The sequence below is a fragment of the Oncorhynchus tshawytscha genome, linkage group LG17 (assembly GCF_018296145.1).
Source record: "Oncorhynchus tshawytscha isolate Ot180627B linkage group LG17, Otsh_v2.0, whole genome shotgun sequence".
Classification (NCBI taxonomy): domain Eukaryota; kingdom Metazoa; phylum Chordata; class Actinopteri; order Salmoniformes; family Salmonidae; genus Oncorhynchus; species Oncorhynchus tshawytscha.
Genome location: NC_056445.1, coordinates 15,821,784 through 15,840,117, shown reverse-complemented (window position 1 = coordinate 15,840,117; position 18,334 = coordinate 15,821,784). Strand labels below are relative to the sequence as shown.

Genomic DNA, 18,334 nt, shown 5'->3' with positions numbered 1-18,334 from the left:
AGTTAAATAAAAGTTAAATATTTAAATACATTTAAAAAAACACGTTCCCCTCCACACGTGGCTAATTTTTCTTTCCTTCACACTAAGCAGCTACATGTCCCATGGGACAGATCCTCTTACATTGAATCTGTACTTTTCCTGGCAAGACTTTCTCAAACCTCCGCATCACTGATAAGCATTCACTTGTTTGACCCTCTTTCCTGCTGATCAACCTTTTGGCCTCAATCACTCTGCCTCCCTTCACATTTTCTTTAGTATCATCTGTGGACATAGATATTGGGACCCCAGTGATGACTCGCCTCAATCTAAGCACCAGGGACATAGCTTTTAATCTTCTTCCCATTAAACGTTTCCATTTTGAGAATCTTCTCTTGATGAGCCTGGTTACCACACAATATTAATAACCTACCATTTCCAATTAACCAAACTAATTTCACCTACCTCTTTCTCCCCACCATTATTTGTATTTATTTTACCAGGTAAGTTTACTGAGAACACGTTCTCATTTGCAGCAACGACCTGGGGAATAGTTACAGGGGAGAGGAGGGGGATGAATGAGACAATTGTGAACTGGGGATTATTAGGTGACCGTGATGGTTTGAGGGCCAGAATGGGAATTTTGCCAGGACACCAGGGTTAACACCCCTACTCTTACAATAAGTGCCATGGGATCTTGACTGACCTCAGAGTCGGGACACCCGTTTTAACATCCCATCCAGAAGACAGCACCCTACACAGGGCAGTGTCCCCAAATCACGTCCCTGGGGCATTGGTATATTTTTTTAGACCAGAGGAAAGAGTGCCTCCTACTGGCTCTCCAACACCACTTCCAGCAGCATCTGGTCTCCCATCCAGATACCTAGGGTGTAAGTGAGGCCCTGTGGTCTCATCAAACACTATCTTTTTTCCACCTAGCGTTCGAATGACCACAACTGGAAAACAAAAATCAAACGACCACTAGATGGAGCTAGATGACAACTTTTATACAAGCGTTGACCGTGTGCGGACCTCAAAGGATATGAAATAGTCACATAGAACAATGAGCCAGATATTTCTCCGGATGTATAATTGTGAAGCATCCGGTTAGCGTTTCCGCTCACTACCAAATATGGTGATGGCAAGAAGGCCGACAGTAGGAGAAGATGGAGCGAGATGGATTTTGGCTGACATTCTGCACATTGTCTCACCGATTAAATATTTGATTTCAATATAGTTTTCTGTTCCCAAAACTATAATCTGTTACTAACAGAGTAGATCAAGTTTAGTAGATTTTACCCTTTGCCAAAGTCTAAGAAATGCCGTTGTTTAGGAGTGCAAGGGCGAATTGAGTTATTGCTCAGGCACACTTCACAGAGTAGGCGTTCCCTAACGGATATACGCAAATATATGCTAGAACGCGCAAATAGGATCTCGCTAGCTCGTGCTTGGCTCTGCCCTCCTCCTTGCTTGTTCTGCCCACTATGACTAATTTGTTCACATCAGAAACGGGAGGCTGTGGTCTATCGTTGATTAGTTATAAAAATCTATGACATAGTCTTACAGTTGGAATCAATGATTGTATATTGGAATCCAACCAACACGTCTAGCAATCCAAAGGTTGTGTGTTCAAATCCCACCATGCAGAACTATCATACTAATTTTAATAAAGAGGATTTACATTTACGATGCTACTTCTACCCCTGAGTCCAGGTTACAGCAGTAGACCTGAATGATTGAGAATGAAAGTGAAAGTGCCAGTGTGGCAGCAACACATTTGGATGAAAGGTTTCCGGCGTTATCCACATACCACTTCAAAAGTTCGAAGATGCATATTATTTTCCTGTGGATCAGTTCATCATCAAAGAGACTTTATAGACACTCCTTTATTTAAACATTGCATTGAATAGCAGGCTCCAGTGTCATGCGGCTGTGTCTCCTTTCCCTCCTTTTTATCATCAAAGTGTGTCGACTCAATATTTTAAGGCGAGGTCAGTACATTTTGTCTGTTACAATTATGTATAGTAAGGGATAAACTTCGTCCATGTGCAGAGTTCATTTTTCCAATGTATTTTACAGAACGGCTTTGTTTATCCCGCTTATAGTACAGTTGCCAAATAAAACATTTACCTGTGGATTTTTTTTCTTACGTAGATTTTTTTTTATAAGCGAATTCATACTTTCTTATATTTTGGTTGCTAGTTCGATATTTATCCTCCCATGTTTCTAGTGTGACCAGCTTTTTTCAGAAACGGTTATTTTTTAATTCATTTGTCATATAAGCAGGTTTGCTGGCAGCAAACCATTTATCTAGCTAAATAAGCGACCCAGTCGTTCGTTCTTAATGTTCGGTTGCCATGCTCAGTGGCAACGATCTAATCCCTTACTTACTGCTAGCTATCCAACTAGCTACGGCTACAAAGTCACGCCCCGGCTCTGCTGTCAGAATAACAGCCACTTGTAGTATTTTGCGTTTGTTTACGCTGTTTATCCCACTTATACCACAGTTACCAAATAAAACAATACTATAAGCACACATTTACCGTTAGAAATAACATTTAACCAAATGCTAGTCTAAAAGAAATGGGAGATAATGTCTAGATGCTTTTTACAGTGTAGATCTAGTGTAAATACCGAACAAAAATAGCGGCCTCAGATCATCCCACAGGTTCAAGAAGCTGGATGTGAGGGGCTAGCATGATTACACGTGTCTTGCAGTTGTGAGGCTGTTTGGATTTACTGCCAAATTCTCTAAAATGAGATTGGAGGAGGCTAATGGTAGAGAAACTAATATTAAATTATCTGGCAACAGCTCTGGTAGACATTCCAGCAGTCAAAATACCAATTGCACGCTCCCTCAAAAAATTGCCGGCATTCTGTTGTATGACAAAACTGCACATTTTAGAGTGGCCTTTTATGGTCCCAAGCACAAGGTGCACCTGTGAAATGATCATGCTGTTTAATCAGCTTCTTGATATGCCACACCTGTCAGGTGGATGGATTATCTTGGCAAAGGAGAAATGATCACCAACAGGGATGTAAACAAATTTGTGCACAACATTTGAGAGAAATAAGCTTTTTGTGCGTATGAAATATTTCTTGGATCTTTTATTTCAGTTCATGAAAGATGGGACACTTTACATGTTGCGTTTATATTTTTGATCAGTATACATTGCCTGGTTGAGCTGATGAGACAGTGGATTGCAGTCAGATTGAACAGAGTAAATTCAATGTCATAGATTTAGTAGGTGGAATAGACACCGGCTAGAATGTGGTTTTAACCAATTGGCATACAGGATTAGACCCATTCGTTGTATAATTCCAAGGTAATGTACAGAACGTCGGTGTTTTATCCCTTACTTACTATTTATTCATTTATTTCACACTGAATAATAAGCATATGTTTTTTTATTATTATGTTTTTTTCTTTCTGTTATTTATTCATTAATGGTTATTTGGTGTGTCTGTGTGTGTTGTTGAGGATGCTACTCACCTGTTGGGGGCTGCCATCTGCATAGATTGAACAACACTCTTAAAAGGTGTTATCTAGAACCTAAAATAAACATTTTTGGTTCCAGGTAGAACTATCATTCTCTCATACACTCTTTGAAAAAGGGTTATTCGACTGTCCCCATAGGAGAACCGTTTTTGGTTCCAGGTAGAACACCTTTTGGTTCCATGTAGTATCCTCTGGTGAAAGGGTTCTACATGGAACCATGTTATAGACTGACCAGGTGAATCCAGGTGAAACTTCCACCCATGTAGATGAAGGGGAGGAGATGGGTTAAATAAGGATTTTAAAATCTTGAGTCAATTGAGACATGGATTGTGTATGTGTGCCATTCAGTGGGTGAATGGGCAAGACAAAATATTTAAGTGCCTTTGAACAGGGTATGGTAGTAGATGCCAGGTGCACCGGTTTTAGTGTGTCAATAACTACAATGCTGCTGGGTTTTTCACACTCAACAGTTTCCCGTGTGTATCAAAAATGGTCCTCCACCCAAAGGGCATCCAGCCATCTTGACTCAACTGTGGAAAGCAATCAACATGGGCCAGCTTCCCTGTGGAACATTTTTGACACCTTGTTGATTTCATGCCCCACGAATTCAGGCTGTTCTGAGGGCAAAAGGGGGTGCAACTCAATAATGGTTTGTACACTCAGTGTGTTTGTGTGTTATTTAGTGCAGTTTCATCAAATTATTTTTACACATTTGTTCCAGATACTACCAGGTGTCCTAAAATAGAGAATGAAATAGCTTGATTTGTCACACCCTGACTGTAGATTGCTTTGTAGGTTTCTATTTTTAGTTTGGTCAGGGTGTGACGTGGGTGGGTATTCTATGTTGTAGGTCTAGGTTTTCTTTTTCTATGTGTTTGGCCTGGTATGGTTCTCAATCAGAGGCAGCTGTCTATCGTTGTCTCTGATTGAGAGCCATACTTACGTAGCCTGTTTTCCCGTTTTGAGTTGTGGGTGATTATTTTCTGGTTAGTTTTTGTTGCACCTGTCAGAACTGTTCGTTTATCAGTTTGTTGTTTTTGTTCGTGTATTCATTCTGGATTAAAAGTATTATGGACACGTACCACTCTGTACTTTGGTCCTCTTCACCTTCTTCCACCAATGAAAATCGTTACATGATTGTCCATGTTATTACTATCTTAAATCAATCATAGCCTATGTGTTAGTAAAGAAAAATGTGTTTTTAATTTTAAAAAGCAATGGGCAATAATTCTTTACCCAAATGGTCCCCAGAGGAAGAGGGCCTGATCACCGGTCCCTGTTTGAGAAATGCTGAAAGAAACCATGTTACCTTACCCTGAAAGCAGTCTAAGCCGAAAGAGGCCAGTTATGGACCTAAACTCAAACACTCATAAAAACATGAAATTGTCTATAATCAAAGAATGTAATTTTAGCCATAAGAAATCATTTTATATAAGTTATAGAAATTGATAGAAATATATGTATTTTTAAAATACATGTTGGAGAGATTTTTGAAATGTAAAACCACCTCAGCAGCTTCCCAACCTGAGTTTGGAAGGTTGGGAGTTCAATCCCCGGGTGAGTCCTACCAAAGACTGTAAATGAGACCTGATTCCTCTCTGCTTGGCACACAGCATTAAGGAGTGGATTTGGGGGTATACTTGCACATTAAGGGGCTTCATACTACAGAACAGAAGATTTGATGCCTGGGACTTGTTATGGATAAAAGCCTATACAGACAGATTGGTATAATATATTTGCTTGTTGACAAGATGATAGGGATTCACCGAAGGGAAATATTGACCAACAGAGCATCGTTGAATAGTACTCTTCATGTACACCTCAAAAACAAACTAGGGTTTTTTTTTTTATGTTTTGAGCTTCTGTGTTGTATATTAGTGTAATATTGGGATGTAAACTCAGACTGCATTTCAACTCAATATCTGACATGGTACAGGTGTCTTCTTCAATTTGCGCCAATACCCATGTGTGTGTGAGGTGTATACTTTTGATGCCATGAAGATTTTTAAGATGACCAAAAAACACCATGTGTGACCCTGTTTTAGCCCATTGTGAAACAGGGGTTGAACACAATTTGGCAGTGGACACTATTTAACATGACAGGGACCTGCCACATCTGTGGGCCAACCCAATGAAGGCTCTTTTAAAGGCTCTCTGAAATGTAATAGTTAAACATTTTCACACCTAGGGTTGCACATTTTGGGGAATATTCAGAGTAAGGCAGGGTGGTATACCGTTTTTTGCGATATTGATGCACGGACCGGTTTGGGTTTTTACTTGACCTTCTATAACGGTATTTGAATGTTTGGTTTGTTAAATGTAATACGCAGTGTGTAACACCCATTTCCTCTCTCTCCATGCCGCTTACCACACAGACCTAGCCCCAGCTCGTGTCACTCAGGGAGCGCATTTGTTGTTCCTCGACCACGAGACACATGCGTTCAGTCTGCATGGTCAATACAGCACATGCAACAATGTTGATGACAATGATGCAGTTGTCCCTTTGTTTCTTAATATAAATCTACTAGCATTCTATAATTACACTATTAGCTTGTGTTTCTTAATCTGCAAACAGCTAGTTGTTCCTAAATCTTGTTAGCTGCTAATGCTAATAAATGCACTGAGTAAGAGCAAGCGTAATTAGCCATACAGCCTGAGAATACCAGTGATGGTGTAGACCTAAATCAGCGTGTTGTTTGTGCAACAGTGTCTTCTAAATTAAATAGGTAAACACAAAGCAACAATGTCTTGGCTACATGAAGTAAGTATCTAAGAGAAAACATTCAATGTAGCCAAAGATTATACAGTACCTTGCGAAAGTATTCGGCCCCCTTGAACTTTGCGACCTTTTGCCACATTTCAGGCTTCAAACATAAAGATATAAAACTGTATTTTTTTGTGAAGAATCAACAACAAGTGGGACACAATCATGAAGTGGAATGACATTTATTGGATATTTCAAACTTTTTTAACAAATCAAAAACTGAAAAATTGGGCGTGCAAAATTATTCAGCCCCTTTACTTTCAGTGCAGCAAACTCTCTCCAGAAGTTCAGTGAGGATCTCTGAATGATCCAATGTTGACCTAAATGACTAATGATTATAAATACAATCCACCTGTGTGTAATCAAGTCTCCGTATAAATGCACCTGCACTGTGATAGTCTCAGAGGTCCGTTAAAAGCGCAGAGAGCATCATGAAGAACAAGGAACACACCAGGCAGGTCCGAGATACTGTTGTGAAGAAGTTTAAAGCCGGATTTGGATACAAAAAGATTTCCCAAGCTTTAAACATCCCAAGGAGCACTGTGCAAGCGATAATATTGAAATGGAAGGAGTATCAGACCACTGCAAATCTACCAAGACCTGGCCGTCCCTCTAAACTTTCAGCTCATACAAGGAGAAGACTGATCAGAGATGCAGCCAAGAGGCCCATGATCACTCTGGATGAACTGCAGAGATCTACAGCTGAGGTGGGAGACTCTGTCCATAGGACAACAATCAGTCGTATATTGCACAAATCTGGCCATTATGGAAGAGTGGCAAGAAGAAAGCCATTTCTTAAAGATATCCATAAAAAGTGTTGTTTAAAGTTTGCCACAAGCCACCTGGGAGACACACCAAACATGTGGAAGAAGGTGCTCTGGTCAGATGAAACCAAAATTGAACTTTTTGGCAACAATGCAAAACGTTATGTTTGGCGTAAAAGCAACAAAGCTCATCACCCTGAACCCACCATCCCCACTGTCAACCATGGTGGTGGCAGCATCATGGTTTGGGCCTGCTTTTCTTCAGCAGGGACAGGGAAGATGGTTAAAATTGATGGGAAGATGGATGGAGCCAAATACAGGACCATTCTGGAAGAAAACCTGATGGAGTCTGCAAAAGACCTGAGACTGGGACGGAGATTTGTCTTCCAACAAGACAATGATCCAAAACATAAAGCAAAATCTACAATGGAATGGTTCAAAAATAAAAATATCCAGGTGTTAGAATGGCCAAGTCAAAGTCCAGACCTGAATCCAATTGAGAATCTGTGGAAAGAACTGAAAACTGCTGTTCACAAATGCTCTCCATCCAACCTCACTGAGCTCGAGCTGTTTTGCAAGGAGGAATGGGAAAGAATTTCAGTCTCTCGATGTGCAAAACTGATAGAGACATACCCCAAGCGACTTACAGCTGTAATCGCAGCAAAAGGTGGCGCTACAAAGTATTAACTTAAGGGGGCTGAATAATTTTGCACGCCCAATTTTTCAGTTTTTGATTTGTTAAAAAAGTTTGAAATATCCAATAAATGTCGTTCCACTTCATGATTGTGTCCCACTAGTTGTTGATTCTTCACAAAAAAATACAGTTTTATATCTTTATGTTTGAAGCCTGAAATGTGGCAAAAGGTCGCAAAGGTCAAGGGGGCCGAATACTTTCGCAAGGCACTGTATGGTCCCGTAGAAAAGGCATATAAACACTTTAGAGCCTACCTACCCTGTCGCAATAACTCCTTGGCATTTTCATTAGTTGTCATGTCAAACAACACAGAATTAAAAGTGCCCACTATTATATTCTAACTAAATAATTAGAATAGACATTCTATTTCCATGATTGCAACAGTTGACATAAGTGTTTTGCTCTAAATTGCAACATTTGGTTAAAAACAAGGCCCAAGATTGCTTGCCCATATTGTGTAGCCCTACGTGGCAGAGTAGAAATTATCTCAAATGCAGATTTTGTGGGGGGTTGAAGATGAATTGAACAGTATAAAACAATCAGAATGGAGAAAGACCCATTGAAATCACTTAGAATGTATGTGTCGCCACCCTAGGGTCACACACTACTCATAAAGCAAATATTGAACTTTTATTATTAAAAAACATAAAATACCGTCATACCGTAAAAAATTCAAATACCGTGATATACTATTTTTGCCATATTGCCCGACCCTAATTCAGAGGTGGAAACTTTCCGTGGGAATATATGGGAATTAACAGGAATATATGGGAATTAATGGAAATATATGCAAATTAATATCATTAAAATGTAGATGTTTTTTGCATTGGATATATTTACCATATCATATGGACATAAACTTTTTACCTTATCATAAGTAGACTTAATTGCAAATTATTAAATCCTTCCAAAATACATTTTTAAAAACTATTTAGTTACGAATTAAACTTTAATTAAATAAGTTGACTCTTCACATGGGATGATTTCACTGAACAACAAAAGAAAGGGAATATTGAATGATCCCCAATGATCCATCGCATCTCCCAAAAACGTTTTCAACACACATCTGTAAAATGATAGTCTAGAAACTAAAGCTTTAGTTGTCTTCCCCTCAGGCTTCCATGTCTTCTCCCCGGACCTCCTCAATGTCCTCTTCAATGTCCACCTCCTGAACATCAGACTCTGAGGCCTCATCTTCACTGTCACTTTCCAACCTTGTTGAGGATGGCTCGTTGTCAGGCTCAAAAAGCCTCAGATTTGCCCGGATGGTCACCAATTTTTCAACCCTTGTATTGGTCAACCTTTTGCATGCTTTGGTGTGTGTGCTCCTAAACCAGGACCAGTTGCGCTCTGAGGTGGCTGATGTCGTTGGGATTTGGAGGATGATGGAGGCAACAAGGGAAAGAGCCTCAGATCCACAAGTCCCTTCCACCAGGTGGCTGATGAGATATGTTGGCACGACTGCCATATTGCATCTCCATCCCAAAGACCTTGCTTGGAAGTGTACTTCGCCAGACTGCCAAGAACCTTCCCCTCATCCAAGCCAAGGGGGCGAGACACGATAGTGATGACACCAGAGTCCTTGTTGATCTCTGCACCAGACAGGATGCTCTTGCCAGCATACTTGGGGTCCAACGTATTTGCTGCAGCATGTATGGGTTTCAGGCAGAAGTCTTCACGCTTTTGATGTATTTCAGAACTGCAGTTTCCTCTGCTTAGAGCAACAATGAAGTGGGTAGGGCAGTATAGATTTCTTCTTTACATCTGCAGCAGAGTCTGAATATCAGACAGGAAGGCATTGTCTCCCTCAATCCGTGCAATGGCTACTGCTATAGGTTTCAAGAGTTTCAGGCTGCTTACCACTCTCGCCCAAAATACATCATCCAGAAGGATCCTCTTGATGGGGCTGTCCATATCGGCAGACTGTGATATGGCCATTTCTTGGAGAGACTCCTTCCCCTCCAGGAGACTGTCAAACATGATGACAACACCACCCCAACGGGTGTTGCTGGGCAGGTTCAATGGGTGCTCTTATTCTTCTCACTTTGCTTGGTGAGGTAGATTGCTGCTATAACTTGATGACCCGTCACATACCTAACCATTTCCTTGGCTCTCTTGTAGAGTGTATATATTGTTTTCAGTGCCATGATGTCCTTGAGGAGCAGATTCAATGCATGAGCAGCACAGCCAATGGGTGTGATGTGAGGGTGGGACTCCTCCACTTTAGACCATGCAGCCTTCATGTTCACAGAATTGTCTGTCACCAGTGCAAATACCTTCTGTGTTCCAAGGTCATTGATGACTGCCTTCAGCTCATCTGCAATGAAGAGACCGGTGTGTCTGTTGTCCCTTGTCTGTGCTCTTGTAGAATACTGGTTGAGGGGTGGAGATGATTTAGTTAATTATTCCTTGCCCACAAACATTTGGCCACCCATCAGAGATGATTGCAAAACAGTCAGCTTTCTCCATGATTTGCTTGACCTTCACATGAACTCTGTTGAACTCTGTATCCAGCAAATTACTAGATAAAGCATGTCTGGTTAGAGGGGTGTATGCTGGGTGAAGAACATTCAGAAATCTCTTCCAATACACATTGCCTGTGAGCATCAGAGGTGAACCAGTTGCGTACACAGCTCGAGCAAGACATCCATCAGCATTTCTCTGACTACGTTCCTCCATTGAGTCAAAAAACTTCTGATTCCAGGAGGACAATGAGCTGTTGCTATCGAATAAGGTGTCTGATTCATCATTTTCACCTCAAATAGAAGTAGAAGGACTTTTGTCAGAGGTTGCTTGTTGTGAGTGCTGAGGGAACTTTATGCACTTGGCCAGATGATTTTGCATCTTTGTTGCATTCTTCACATATGATTTGGCACAGTATTTGCAAATGTACACAGCTTGTCCTTCTACACTAGCAGCAGTGAAATGTCTCCACATATCAGATAGTGCCTGTGGCATTTTCCTGTAAAGATTAGAAAAAAATGAGTAAAAAAAAAACCAAACCAATACAATTCAATGTACAGATAAATAGTTAAGCAGATTAAACAACTCCTTTGTAAGATACATGTTTTAAAATGAAACATGTATGGAAACAGGTGAATTAACACTCCAGATAGCAAGCTAAAACCCACATGGTAGCAAAGACTAACTAGAGGAAATAGTTAGAAATGATTTAAACAAACTTTGCTGTAGGCTACTATTTACTAGTTAACAAAAAAAACATGTATGTCATATAAAATATATTCACCCCACCCAGTATTGTAATCAAAACTTACCAGAAAGCATGTAGTCCTTGGCTCAGACAGTGTAGTAGTGTGGGCTCAATAGCATCTCATTAGTGTGCAAGATCTTGTACATGTGATGGAAGAATGCTTTGTGCAATTCCATTGAATAGGGGATAGTTTAACCATAATATACCACAAGACTTAGAATTGCCTTATGTGTATCCCACAAAAAAATCTACACAGGACCTTTATCCATGTAAAATGTGCTGATTAGGAGTTTTGGCTTGCCTGGTGACATCACCGGATGGTATAAATTAGTTGACCAATAACAAAGAGAGTTTGAAACCTCTCTGCCAATAACAGCTAATTTTCAGATTACATATCCCTCCCAATAAGTCGCTCCGCTCTGGTGGATTGAGCCACATTGTGGTTCGTGCACTGCTTAGATGCCCTTTCCTCCCCACTTAGACAACTCCCAGACAGTCCTAGCACAATTTTTTTTTTAAACTTTGGATCCACCCCAGTATTATGGGAACACACCTTATTTACTTAGTCACCTTCTCATCACCCCTCAGACGTGTGCCCACCCCTGCCTCAGTGTGAGCTCACCAAGCCCTTGAAAAAGTTGGATGGTTATCAAGAAAACTACTCTGTACACTACCAGTGTGTGGATGGCTATGTGAGGATGGCGGGGACCTCCAGTCGCATCAAGTGCAAACGAATTAATCAGGTTCTTCAGTGGGAAGGCCCAACACTGATATGCATTCGTAAGTAGATGCGCTACCCACCTATGACACATTAAGACAGACAAGCCACACCTATAAGATCAGGTATTCCAATTATGCAATAACTATAGACTACATCTGTAATGCATATAATTTACATATAAAGAGCAGGTATGAGACTAGATATTTGGAACAAATGTGTGCATTTTCTGGCTGATTCTTTCATGCTTATTCCAGCCGACCCATCTATTCCAACTACGATAGTACGTGAGTATTGCCTGTCTGCATGCCTGCCTGCCTGTCTGTCTGCCAGAGAGAGAAGAAGAGACATTTCTGAATGTTGTTAATAATTGCCAAAGCGGGATGGCAGGAAATGGTTGTAGTGAGTTTCATGTCAGGGGAGATCAGTGAGATTAAAGCCAGCATCTCTCTAGTTTTAGTTTAGTTTTCAGGCTGTGAAAGAGAAACAGTGCAGATAAAAACTCTAGAGTTGTTCTCAGTTCCTTATTGGTACTTTTCCATCTAGACTTACTCCCACACCAGGGTGTCACCAGTGTTAATGTCACGGTTAGCCATTGTTATGTAAATGCTCCCGAGTGGCGCAGCAGTCTAAGGCACTGCGTCTCAGTGCAAGAGGCGTCACTACAGTCCCTGGTTTGAATCCAGGCTGTATCACATCCGGGCCGGGATTGGGAGTCCCATAGCGCGGCGCACAATTGGTACAGCATTGGCCTTAACTGACTTAACTGACTTGCATAGTTAAATAAAGGTTAAATGTAAAAATAAAATGACAGCTGAAAAGTACCCAGGCCCTTGCCTTGGCTCCAAGTCAGAGCAGGTCCACCTGAGACACGGGTGCCAGCCCGCATAGAGGGAAACAGAAAAGTCTGAGCATTTTGGGTTAAACACTGGGTTAAATTGTCAGTAGGGAGCCTCCAGAGTTGCGAAGTTGTCTAAGGCAGTGCTAGCTGTGCCACTAGAGATCCTGGCTCTGTCGCAGCCAACCGGGAGACCCATGGGGCGGCACACAATTGGCCCAACGTCGATCGGGTTAGGGGAGGGTTTGGCCCGGCAGGGATGTTCCTGTCCCTTCGCGCACTAGCGACTCCTGTGGCGCAGTGCACCCTGGCACGGTCGCCAGGTGTATGGTGTTTCCTCCGACACATTGGTGCGGCTGGCTTCCGGGTTAAGCGGGCATTGTGTCAAGAAGCAGTGCGGCTTGGCTGGGTTGTGTTTCAGAGGACGCACGGCTCTCGACCTTCGCCTCTCCCGAGTCCGCACGGAGTTTCAGCGATGGGACAGGACTGTAATTACCAATTGGGGAGGGACAGAGAGAGACAGAGAGAGAGAATCATTATCTCTGATATCTGGGAAATTAGCCAATTGATTAGCATAGGAACTTGTGTTCTGTTAACCTCATAGACGTGGGGTGAAACCGTCTAAATACACTTTAGTAGCTGCACAACGTTTCCATAATGTTCCTGTATAGTTTGAACATAAGGCAGTTAAAAAAATAAATAAGTACAAGTTTGAAAGTAAAATGGAAAGTACCATAGGGGAAAGAGTGCAGATTTATTTTAATACTATAGACTAAAAATAACTGACCACCGTGACGAACACCCTTGAGTCTACATTAGTAATATCCTCTCTCCTTTCCTCTTGTCATCCATCACCACAACTTTCACTTTCTCTCCTATCCTTTTGGGTACGTGATCTGTATGACACAGTTTATCTAAAGAAACATTGTATGGAACATTCTGTACATTGCCAATGGACCTAAGGCAGCGTTTCCCAAACTCGGTCCTCGGGAGCCCAAGGGTTACACGTTTTGGTTTTTGCCCTAACACTACACAGCTGATTCAACACGTGAGGATTAGTTGATTATTTGAATCAGCTGTGTAGTGCTTGGGAAAAAACTAAATGTGCACTCCTTGGTTAGGGAAATGCCAACCTAAGGGAAAGGGTCCACTGACATTGATCAGATTGTAGTTATCAACTGTCTGAGTACACAATGTGATTCTCTCTGTGCTTTGAGCTGTTTCTGTGTCCAACCCCACACTGTGTGCAGGTGTTTAAAAAAAACTTGGGCTGGGACCTCCAGTGCCTTCAGAAAGTATTCACACCCTTTGACTTTATTTCACATTTTGTTGTGTTACAAAGTGGAATTAAAATGGATTTAATTGCCATTTTTTGTCAACAATCTACACAACATACTCCTTAATGTCTAAGTGGAAAAAATGATAATATATCAACTGTACCAGTCAAAGGTTTGGACACCTATACTCATTCAAGGATTTTTCTTTATTTTTTACTATTTTCTATATTGTAGAATAATAGTGAAGACATCAAAACTATGAAATAACACATATGGAGTCATGTAGTAACCAAAAAAGTGTTAAACAAATCAAAATATATGTTATATTTGAGATTCTGCAAAGTAGCCACTGTTTGCCTTGATGACAGCTTTGCACACTCTTGGCATTCTATCAACGAGCTTCACTTGGAATGTTTTTGAAAAAGTCTTGAAGGAGTTCCCACATATGCTGAGCACTTGTTGGCTGCTTTTCCTTCAGTCTGTGGTCCAACTCATCCTAAACCATCACAATTGGGTTGCGGTCGGGTGATTGTGGAGGCCAAGTCAGCTCATGCAGCACTCCATCACTCTCTTCTTGGTCAAATAGCCCTTACACAGCCTGGAGGTATGTTTTGGGTCATTGTCCTGTTGAAAAACAAATGATAGTCCCACTAAGCACAAACTGGATGGGATGGTGTATCGCTGCAGAATGCTGTGGTAGCCATGCTGGTTAAGTGTGCCTTGAATTCTAAATAAATCACTGACAGTGTCACCAGCCAAGCACCCCCACACCTTTAAACGTTTTGAAATGTTCTGCTCCTTCCATGCTTCACGGTGGGAACCGTGGTTGAGAGAACCCTGTCCAACACAACTGAGTGTGCAAAGCTGTCATCAAGGCAAAGGGTGACTACTTTGAAGAATCTCAAATATAAAATATATTCTGATTTGTTTAACACTTTCTTGGTTACTACATGATTCCATGTGTTATTTCATCACTTTTATATCTTCACTATCATTCTACAATGTAGAAAACAGTAAAAATAAAGATATACCCTTGAATGAGTAGGTGTGTCCAAACTTTTGACTGGTACTGTATATTTCCATGCTAGGTTGGAATAATACTGTTAAAATGATGTCAATACCCTTTTAGTGTAGGAGCTGTTTGAAAAGCCTGTCTGAAATTTCAAACTGTTTTGGAGGGATGACGTTTTGGCCCACATGGTGACATCACCATGCAGTAAATTAGTTAATAGACCAATAAGAAAGAGTTCCAAACCTCTGCCACTAACAGCAAATTTTCTTTCCCCCTCCGACTCAGACCACTCCCAGACAGTCCTAGCAAAATTGTTGCTATTTTGGTTTCTTTTGAACCATTTCGCAGTAAGTTACCCAGAAATTATTGTTACCCAGAAATTATTTGATATTAAGCTAAAAACAGCTGCATTAGACCTTTTTAAACGCTATTATTGCACACAGAGTGAGTCTATGCAACTTATGTGGCTAAGCAACATTCAAAACATTTCAGATTTTCATTTTAAATTCACTTGTAAACATTTCTTAAAACATAATTCCACTTTGATAATATGGGGTGTTGTGTGTAGATCAGTGACACAAATGTTTAATTCAATCAATTTTAAATTCAGGTTGTAACACAACAAAATGTGTAAAATTTCAAGGGGTGTGAATACTCTCTGAAGGCACTGTAAGTCCCTGCCCTGACTCTATTGATTTCTTATGACTGACCTCTTTTATCCTCTCTCCCCCAACAGCTTCAATAACCCACAAGAGGACTCCATCTCCCATAGTGCACCTCTCAGTGCCCACAGAGAGAATTAGCCCAAGACCAACCACTCCCAGTTCACTTTTATCTCCAATACTGCGTATGTCCCTCCCAATTTTCATCAATTTCTGCCTTTCTTCTCTCCATATGTTAATGATCAATGTGAGGTATGGTTGGACTGGTCAGTTAAAACTGTTGCTCTGACCTTTGCCCCCTAACCCTGGATCCTGTCACAGAGAACCAAAAGGTCATTACTACTGTTACAGTGACAAACACCATCATCGATGACCTTACATTAGTGCCAGTGGATAAGTCCAGTGCGGTGACCTCTGTCTTCACGAAGACTGTTTCTCCATCAGAGAGTTACTGTGTCTCCAACAGAACCCCAGCCTCCAGTGAGGATCCAGTTGGCGGTGAGGAGACTTGTCCCATAGTATATCACTCTACTGAATAGTACAGATATGTTTTTGTTGCATTTATTTAAAGATCTATGTTTGGTAATGGTCCATTCTGGTGTACTGTTCTTTGTTGTTCATGCTAGACCAGGGGTTCCCAAACTTTTTTTGGCCCACGACCCCATTTTGATATCTGAAAATTCTCATGGCTCCATGTGAAAAAAAATCGAATTAAAATGTTATTAACAGCCAATGTTACTTTTTAATTTGGGGCCTTTCCCTTACTGATGCTGTTTTCTGTTAGAAACATGGTTGGCTTTTGAAAGACTACAATAACAAGTCTCTTCTCTGAATTCACTGATTTGGTCAGTCATCTGTAGAATGTTTTTTTATTTCCCCAGCATGCTTGTGTTCAGTTTGTTCAGTTTCCCAAATGTGTCTATTACATAGGCAAGGAGACACATTTTCTTTTCATTACACAGAAATTCAACCAAGTCTGTTTTTGTTACATCCATTATGAATGACAACAGTTACTCCATCAATGTGAAAAATCTTTCCAATACTCCCCTCCATAACCACCAAGCCTCGGTGTGAAGTAGAACGTTGTCATGCTCTGATCCCATATCTCCACATAGTTTTGTGAACAGGCGTGCGCGCAGTGGATGTGGTTTGATGTAGTTCACAATCAAAGTCACCTGCTGCAGTATATCTCCCGAGTTCTGTGCTCAGGTCTTTTGCCGCCAGTTGCTCTCGGTGTATCATACAATGCGTCAATATGGCAGAGGGAGACATTCATAACTAGGGTGCAGAGGCCTGACCACCTTCCCACCATAGATGGAGCCCCATCATTCGATCCCATGGAATCTGTTTTTCGTCAACATAGCCACGCAGCACACTGAACATCCCCTGTGCTGTTTCATGCTCGGTAATCGTGAGACAGAACGTTATGTCCGACATGTATAGTGAACAAAAGTCAATGCATGGGCATCTCTGCTCTCACAACTCACGTTAATTTGGAGCATAAGCTGGGAAGTGTTTGAGTCGTTCACTCAGTTTCCTCTTGAATGCTAGCAATCACATACATTATTTGTTTAACAGTGTTATCTGACAAAGGTATTGATGTGAGCTTCTGTGCTGGTGCCTCCCCACACATTGAACATTTTCCTGTAACCCCATTTTTATATCCGGTAACCCCACTTAGGGTCGCGACCCCTCGTTTTGGAACCGCTGTGCTAGACGATGCTAGTCTTTAGAGAAAACTTCCTGTGATCCTCTGCCAGCTGGCTTCACTCCCACTGATCTCTCCTGGCAAGGGCATGCTAACCACACACTCACTACAACCATTTCCTGGCATCATTCTTTGATCATTATTACCACACTCATGAATCACGCAAGACTTTTAATTACTTATGCGGTCTCTCTCTCTCTCAGATGGAAGCACTGCTACAGCCATATATGCGGGTGAGTAGGCTACCACACAGATTACAGGGAGGGAGAGAAGGAGTATAACAGGAAGTAAGTCTGAGTCCTTTCTCCTGATGGTTTTGTTTTTCTCTTGTTCCCATTGAATGGAAATCCTAGGTGTAGGTGGGGTGGTAGTAACCATCTTGCTGGTTGCAGCGTTTGGAGTACTAATGTTTTGGAGAAGGAAACGGTAAGATTGGCTGGTCATCCAGTATTTCCTTGTGGGGAAGGGGGTCTTATTACGTCTCTGTTGAATTCCAAACACTTTCTCTCTCTTATGACAGGATGCAGCGGCTTGATCTGTCACCAACACCAGACGAAATAGTGCAAATTAATGTTGTGACATGAGCCACACTCCTTAGTGCCCTGACTGACAACCAGCAGCCACTTAGAAAAGACAAAAGTACATCAGTCTGATGGTGGGGGGACAATGACCTTGGATTGGACAAGAGGTGGACCAAAAATGTATGGCCCCGACCTCGTTGTCCTCGTGTGGAAAATTAAAATACCTAAAGCATCACCCAAATGGATTAATTTAAGACATATTGATTAATTTCATTTATTAATTAATATCCTTAAACTATTTTGAGGATAGATTCTAAATTAATATGGAAGCATATTAGTTATATTAAAAAACAATTAACTACAGTACATTCGGGAAGTATGCAGACCCCTTGACTTTTTCCACATTTTGTTACAGCCTTATTCAAAAATCAAAACATAATGACAAAGCAAAAACAGATTTTTAGACATTTTTGCAAATGCATTACCAATAAAGAACTGAAATATCAAATTTACATAAGTATTCAAACCCTTTACTCAGTACTTTATTGAAGCACCTTTGGCTGCGATTACAGCCTCGAGTCTTCTTGGGTATGACGCTACAAGCTTGGCACAACTGTATTTGGGGAGTTTCTCCCATTCTTCTCTGCAGATCCTCTCAAGCTCTGTCAGGTTGGATGGGGAGCGTCGTGA

The 18,334-nt window shown here is 41.2% G+C and overlaps 1 protein-coding gene across 2 annotated transcripts; it reads left to right on the top strand.

Moving 5' to 3' along the window:
* The first annotated feature begins 626 nt into the window (after positions 1-626).
* Positions 627-18,124, top strand: LOC112216935 (interleukin-15 receptor subunit alpha). Of its 2 annotated transcripts, XM_024377090.2 has the most exons (8): positions 627-1,967; positions 11,497-11,688; positions 11,884-11,913; positions 15,490-15,600; positions 15,737-15,913; positions 17,327-17,356; positions 17,477-17,549; positions 17,644-18,124. In XM_024377090.2, the coding sequence occupies exons 1-8, from the start codon at positions 1,901-1,903 to the stop codon at positions 17,705-17,707; spliced, it is 744 nt and encodes a 247-aa protein (XP_024232858.1). In that variant the 5' UTR covers positions 627-1,900; the 3' UTR covers positions 17,708-18,124. The 2 variants fall into 2 exon arrangements, with proteins under 2 accessions (XP_024232858.1, XP_024232859.1); XM_024377091.2 differs by lacking the exon at positions 11,884-11,913.
* The last annotated feature ends 210 nt before the right edge of the window (positions 18,125-18,334 follow it).

Excerpts from the sequence above, each read along its gene's own strand:
- LOC112216935 (XM_024377090.2), top strand. The coding sequence starts at position 1,901 with ATGCGGCTGTGTCTCCTTTCCCTCCTTTTTATCATCAAAGTGTGTCGA. Across the intron at positions 11,689-11,883 it reads CCCAACACTGATATGCATTC|CCGACCCATCTATTCCAACT; the intron begins GTAAGTAGATGC and ends TGCTTATTCCAG. Across the intron at positions 15,914-17,326 it reads CAGTGAGGATCCAGTTGGCG|ATGGAAGCACTGCTACAGCC; the intron begins GTGAGGAGACTT and ends TCTCTCTCTCAG.